Source organism: Lycium barbarum, chromosome 8 (genome assembly GCF_019175385.1).
Source record: "Lycium barbarum isolate Lr01 chromosome 8, ASM1917538v2, whole genome shotgun sequence".
NCBI classification, from domain to species: Eukaryota; Viridiplantae; Streptophyta; class Magnoliopsida; order Solanales; family Solanaceae; genus Lycium; species Lycium barbarum.
This window is the reverse complement of record NC_083344.1, coordinates 721,355-728,079: the sequence shown is the minus strand read 5'-3', so window position 1 is coordinate 728,079 and position 6,725 is coordinate 721,355. Positions and strand designations below refer to the sequence as shown.

Below are 6,725 nucleotides of genomic sequence, written 5' to 3'. Positions count from 1 at the left end.
CTTTGTAACAATTCTTTTTATCTATAATTTTTAATATAAAATTTTATAATGTAACTAATTTACCCCTTATTAACATATTTTTTAATTAATTTAATAAAATTATTCTATTAGTTTTGCTTTTAAAAAATCCAATATATACAACAATGGTTCTTATGTTTAGATCTGAACAATTAATTAATTGCGATGGATATCAACCTGTCGGTATGCATACAAGATATTAAAGAATTTAAAAGAAAAAATCTAGAATCAAAATATTAATTTTCCCTCATATTCTTACTAATTTTTTTTTCACATCGATAAACAACTTTTATTGTCATAATTCCATCATATGTTTTTAATTTTTAAACTTCATTTTGTAATTAGAACTAAGTAATGATAAGTAAAATGCATTTTATATATGTTGCTATATATAATAACAATTAAAATGTTATTAAAAATTATTTACAAAATATAAACCTTAAAAATTAATTAATTAAAGTAAATAAATATATTGGACCCGTGCGGGCATAGTCCGCTAGTCTTAGCATAAATTGCAGTGAAAACTTCAGATTGAGATTAGTTTAGCATATTTTTACGAGATTATATATTTGGACGTAGTGCATGACATCTTTGCGTGATATATGCCCTTTCGTAATATAATATTCCTCGTAATATCCTAGAAGTTTCTTGCCTACTAACCACTTACTCCTAATAATTATTATTTAATATTAATATGAACGCAAAATTATCTACTTTTGTACGTCGGCTTCTCCCTTTAAGAAAAAAAAAAATGTACGTCGGCCTCACCAAGTGTCCTTAATTTAATGCTACGTGTGAAAGACTTGGAAAAGTTGGAAAAGTCTTTGCAAGTTGACAACTTTTCTTTTTCTTTTTTATTTTTCGGTATTGAAACAGATCGAGACAAGAAGTATAGTGGAATAAATGCGATCAGTGATAAAATTAAATTTTTATTAAAGAGAATTAAAATATAAAAAAATAAATATATTACGAAATTAAAAGGATTCAACACATATTATATATACATAAAAAAAATTATATATTTACAAGTGTAATTTTTTTTATAAAAAGATATCAGTTGACATCCCTTGAATACATGTGGCTCTGCCACTAAATGAGATCTTTAACTTTAATCATAGATCTCGAATTTAAACCATGAAAAAAAATAAAAAAGTCTTAATAGAACAATAGAAATAATCCTTATCACTTATCAGTCCAACTTGTAAATTCAGAATAACTAATAATAATAATACCTAAAAATTAGCCTGATTATTCGATATCTACCGAAAAAGTCTTCATTTTCACTTTCAACTATATCCCCACGCATGTCGGACAATTATAATACAACTCCCAACGACCACTACTTTCCATTTCCAATTCCAATAAGGTCATTCTAGAAGAAAGGAGATAACCTAGTTATTATTAGGTCTATATATACACAACAACACACATGCCTTATCCTCATCATTCAAAGTCTTCTCACACAACTATAGTTATTCACACTATTCCCTTTTTCAACAAAATAATTTTCTGTCTAGAAAGTAGTAGTAGTAATAATGGCGATCAAGGTTCATGGCCCTGCTATGTCACCAGCTGTGTTGAGAGTCTTAGCTGCACTTAAAGAGAAGGATCTTGAATTTGAGCTTGTTCCTGTTAATATGCAAACTGGTGATCACAAAAAGGAACCTTTCATTTCCCTAAACGTAAGTAAATCCCATCTTTTTTCTTAACCTATTCTTGGTATGCGTTATTGGGTTGAGAGAGTATCGAAAATAATCTCTCACAAAGACAGGTTTAAGGTTTGCACACTGGATGTGTTGTTGTAAGTAAAGTCGATCTTAAAATGTACTGATTATTAGTGGGGTTCGAATAGATTCGATTTATCACATACAAGAAGGGATCTTTTGACTTTCGTTTCCCTCAAATATTCGATCTTATTTTTATTCCCATCTTTAGATAATTAGTGGGTTTCGAGTAGATTCAATTTATAACTTATACTCAGTCCGTCTCATTTTATGTGATAGTTTGACTGGTCACATAGATTAATAGATAGAATGACTTTTGAATCTTGTGGATTAAAACAAGTCAAAAGATAAGCGTGTCATATAAATTGTGATTGAGAGAGTATTAGTTCTTAAATTTTTAAGTTGGGGTGGGTGATAAGTAATCTTTATCTTTAAACCAAAGGTTTTGAGTGTAAAATAATCTTGGTGGGTATTTTATCAAGTTGATTTCTCATACGATCTCTCAGAAAGTCATTTTTCTCGTTGAAGGAAATTAAAATCAAGAAGAACTTGGACTTTTTTTTGATAATAACGGTTAGTTGAGTGGTCATCTGAGAAATCAATTCGTATTTTACCCCAAAGTAATACCTCTTGGCCTGAATTTGGATTAATCAATTCTTCATTAATTTTGGTTCAATCTTGATAAACCAAAAAAAAGAGTATCTACTTATGATTTTCTTTGGTTTATGCAGCCTTTTGGTCAAGTTCCAGCTTTTGAAGATGGAGATCTCAAGCTTTTCGGTAAGTTACCTTTTCATTTACCACACATCAGAACCCCATCATCCGGAGTTTCGAAGGCTTTAGTATTTTTTCTCATATATATCTATCACTACTAAAAAAATTCTATGTTCCTATTAATTCGCCATTGAAAAATGTTCCGTGGCTATTTTCCGCTAAATGTCGGTAGGAAAACCTAAATAGTAGTGCTTTCACACCGAAAAATTAGGAAGTTTCCAGCTATTCAATGAGAACCTGTTTTCAATTATGCGTTTTTTCATTGAGACTAGTTCGGTGGGAATGAGGTACGAAAATTATGTTTTATAGCATAAATTTTTCACTGAATGTTTGTGAAATTTTTTTTTGTTTCTAGTAGTGCATGTTCGTATCAAAAATACCGAATTCACTTTTCTTTTTTTTTTAAATATACAAGTACCACAAAAACTTTCCCCAAATCAATGAAAATCATCACATAATAGTGATTTCACTTGAATCTATTAATTTCATATTACCTCTGTCTCTGACTGAACCGATTAACTTGAATTTGCATCGACGTACAGTCCGGTACGGCCCATTAAATGAGAAAGCGCTCTCTTGTATCTTCTTTCTTGATTTATGGTGTTTGATATATGAATTATTGCCAAATGCAGAGTCAAGAGCCATCACCCAATACATAGCTCACACATATGCAGACAAGGGGAACCAACTATTAGTCAATGACCCCAAGAAAATGGCAATCCTGTCAGTATGGATGGAAGTAGAATCCCAAAAATTTGACCCTCTTGCTTCAAAACTAAGCTTTGAGATTGTTATTAAGCCAATGTTGGGCATGGTAACTGATGATGCAGCTGTGGCAGAGAATGAAGAAAAACTTGGCAAAGTTCTTGATGTGTATGAAGCAAGACTTAAGGATTCAAAATATTTGGGTGCTGATACTTTTACACTAGCAGATTTGCACCATGCCCCTGTTGTGAACTACTTGATGAAGACTAAAGTGAAGAGTTTGTTTGATGCTAGGCCTCATGTTAGTGCTTGGTGTGCTGATATTTTGGCTAGGCCAGCTTGGGCTAAGGCACTTGAGTTGAACAAAGAGTAAAATTATAGTGTCACATAAATATGGCCTACTATGCTTTAGTCTATGTTGCTTGGACTTCTCAAATATACTGTCGCATCCGTATTTGATTCTACAAAAATACATATCGACAGTTTTGAAGTATTCAAGCAATGTAGGTATCAATAGGTTAATAAAATTGGGCCATAGTAACACTCTTTGTAATATTTGCTTTATGGTGTTTTCCCTTTTTTTTTTTTTTCCTAAGATGTCCTCAGATCTGTGATTTGAGTGTATTGTTGTCCCGCAAATGTTCTCTTTTTTATTGAATTCCTCTTGTGAGCGAATCCTATCAATTATACTCTTCTAAATTGCGGTAATGAATCTCTTCCAGCAGGTTCATTCAGTGTTCACTTGGAGCTTTACTCACCTAACTAATTGTTTGCACCCCGGTGTGATGAGGGTAGTATGTACATAGATTTGACTTTTTTCTTGAGAAGATAGAGAAGCAGTTTTTTATAGACCTTTAGCTCAATGAGAGATAAAAAGGAAAAAAAAAGAAAAAAAAATAATAGTAAGAAAATAAGATAATAACAATCACCTTGTCCTATGTTTGCATTAGGACTCAAATCTTCTTCTATCAGTTCTTTATCTGATTCTGATATAGGTAAATTCACCCTATTCAACTATAAGGCCATGGTAGTATCATTGTTCTCACTATAAAATAAAATATGTTAAATTACACCGAGATGCAGCAAATTTGGCATTAGTGAATGGCTAAGGCCAATATTTTTCAGTTGACCACCACCATTACTAAAGTTGAGTTCCATGGAGTTGTTGGCCGACTAAAAGATGCGATTCTAGACATTTCAATTATCAATCAAGCTACTTTGTCAAACTTTAAGTTCACCTATAAGTTTCTTATGAAAAATCAGTTTCACGTAATTTTTTAAAATTTTAAATTTGAATACTCATTTTTTCAATGTAAACAAATGTTTCCCAAATCTCAAAAAGTGGTTAAAAACAAAAGATTAATTAAATTGAATAGTAGATAGCACAACGCCACTTGCAATTGTTTTAGAAAGTTACATGCATTTGTAATCGTACCCTCATGGTTCGTTAATTCCTATTTTAGTTCTAGAAGCATAATTTTGGTACTTATTCTTCAAAGATAAAGAAAAAGACTAAAATTTGGCATAGCTTTTTGTTGTTGGAGTCTATTACCTAACTCATGTACAAAATTTAGAAACTTAAGGTTGTTGTCTCCACCTTATTGAGCAAGTTAGGATTAGCATTCTGTCATGTTCATTCAATTATTGTGACAATAAAGAATCCTCATACAAAGAATCAATTCATTATGGTGGGCATTGGTGGCCCCTATCAAATATTGCACCACTCAATAAAATGACATGAACCTTTTTTTAGGTCGACTTCACCTTTTTCTCTTTACAGTTTCGTTTTTTTGATATCTTACGATTACTAATTAATTACTCTCCCATATTGGAGTTGAATAAAGGAGTTGGCAATTACTTTGCAACTTAGTTTCGTATGATTTTTTATTTTTTTTATTTTTCATTTTTTTTTTGAAGTCTTACATAGCGACTATTGCACCTCATCGTTCTGAAAGTGCTATAAGCAGTAGCACTAGGATTGTTAAAAGTTTTATTATTCCTGATTTGTCTGCTCTTAATTAAACATAATTAAAACTGACGACGCTTAAATTTTTATAAGTGTAAAGCAAAGAGCAACATGAAAAGAAAAATCGATATATGGCGATAAAAATTAACCATTTGTTGTAACTATCAACAAGTGCAGAAATGAATGTTTTACTACAATGAGTGGAGTTGCGAGGACGAAACTAATCCAACTACGAAAGAGGAATACAATTAAGGGTCGTTTGGTAGCTGGTTAGGAGCTAAGTTATTCATCTATTAAATTCTGCATAAGTAATACTATGTTTAGTAAACCACATAACTAATATGAGAAAATCCATATGATACGCTTTTATTTTTAGTCCATCCCAAAAAAAATGATAGATTTTTATATTTAAAAATAATTTAACTTGTTTTAGCCACAAGTTTCCAAAAAATTATACCAACATGATGCGCATCCAGGGAATCGAACCCTGGTCAGTACCGTGGGAGGGTACTATGATACCACTACACCAGATGCGCTGCTTGGTGTAGGCCTGCAAATTTAATTATAAGTTTTAACTACTAAGCCAAGATCAAGAGAGATTTTAAGCCTCAATTGTGAGTTACCTAAATATTGTTTCTATTGATTCTAACATCTCTGTGTTTGAATGTTGATGAAATGTTAATGAAAATATTAGTTGTTGCTTTCACGACTCGAATCTGTGACTTATAGGTCACACGGAGACAACTTTAACGTTGTTTCAAGGCTCATTCGAATTTTCGGATGAAAGTTAGACTCAGCTAGTTGTTAGAGGTAACTTCATACTCAAAGGTCTGAAGTTTCAATTTTAGCAGTTACTGTCTCAAGGTAGTGAAGGTCTTTCACCAGACTAATATATAGGGTAAGTAATTGAGAGATACTATACGTAGTTCATAAAATTAAGGTAAATTGTGTTTAAGGGGTTTTTGAATGGACTGACTATGAAATATTTAGTTAAAGTTTACAACAATAAACTTTACATTTTACTAATATAATCTTTATTTAAATGTGATATTTGGTACAAATTGCTGCTTAATCAATGCAGCATTTGGTTTTAGATGTTATTGGTGTGTCCCTGTTTCACACCATTAGGAATTTTGTAGGGTCACGGCGTCTCCATCCTCAGATCAGAACTTCTACACACCTCCAGAGAACTATTTTGTCCATCTTGTTATATACACTTCCTCTGTTTTGGCACTTCGTTCGTATCATTGATTGGTTCCATTTTCATTAACCGACTTTGAACCTTTAACAGAGGCGAAGCGAGGATTTTAATTTTGTTCTTTTTGGATTTTAGAAGGATGACTACAAGTGATAATAATAATAATAATAATAATAATAATAATAATAATAATAATAATAATTAGATTTTAAAGATAATATTTATATATGTTTAATAAATTTTTTAACACAAATTCACTGTTTGAATAAAAGTATCAAATTCGGCCGAATCTGTATCTCTTAAACTATATGATCCTCGTCACCAGTCAGCTAATATTGAT

The 6,725-nt window shown here is 31.3% G+C and overlaps 1 protein-coding gene and 1 non-coding gene across 2 annotated transcripts; one reads left to right on the top strand and one right to left on the bottom strand.

Annotated features, from left to right (window-relative positions):
• Positions 1-1,451: 1,451 nt before the first annotated feature.
• On the top strand, positions 1,452-3,929 carry LOC132605593 (glutathione S-transferase). Its single transcript, XM_060318731.1, has 3 exons — positions 1,452-1,700; positions 2,474-2,522; positions 3,149-3,929. Exons 1-3 carry the CDS (start codon positions 1,554-1,556, stop codon positions 3,592-3,594), a joined length of 642 nt encoding a protein of 213 aa, XP_060174714.1. The 5' UTR covers positions 1,452-1,553; the 3' UTR covers positions 3,595-3,929.
• Positions 3,930-5,652: 1,723 nt separating this feature from the next.
• On the bottom strand, positions 5,653-5,723 carry TRNAG-CCC (transfer RNA glycine (anticodon CCC)). Its single transcript has one exon. It is a non-coding gene; the product is annotated as a tRNA-Gly (tRNA).
• Positions 5,724-6,725: the final 1,002 nt, after the last annotated feature.

Bases quoted from the DNA above. Each gene is read 5' to 3' on its own strand.
- LOC132605593 (XM_060318731.1), top strand. From the start codon at position 1,554: ATGGCGATCAAGGTTCATGGCCCTGCTATGTCACCAGCTGTGTTGAGA. The intron at 1,701-2,473 runs GTAAGTAAATCC...TGGTTTATGCAG, and splicing joins AACCTTTCATTTCCCTAAAC to CCTTTTGGTCAAGTTCCAGC. The intron at 2,523-3,148 runs GTAAGTTACCTT...TGCCAAATGCAG, and splicing joins TGGAGATCTCAAGCTTTTCG to AGTCAAGAGCCATCACCCAA.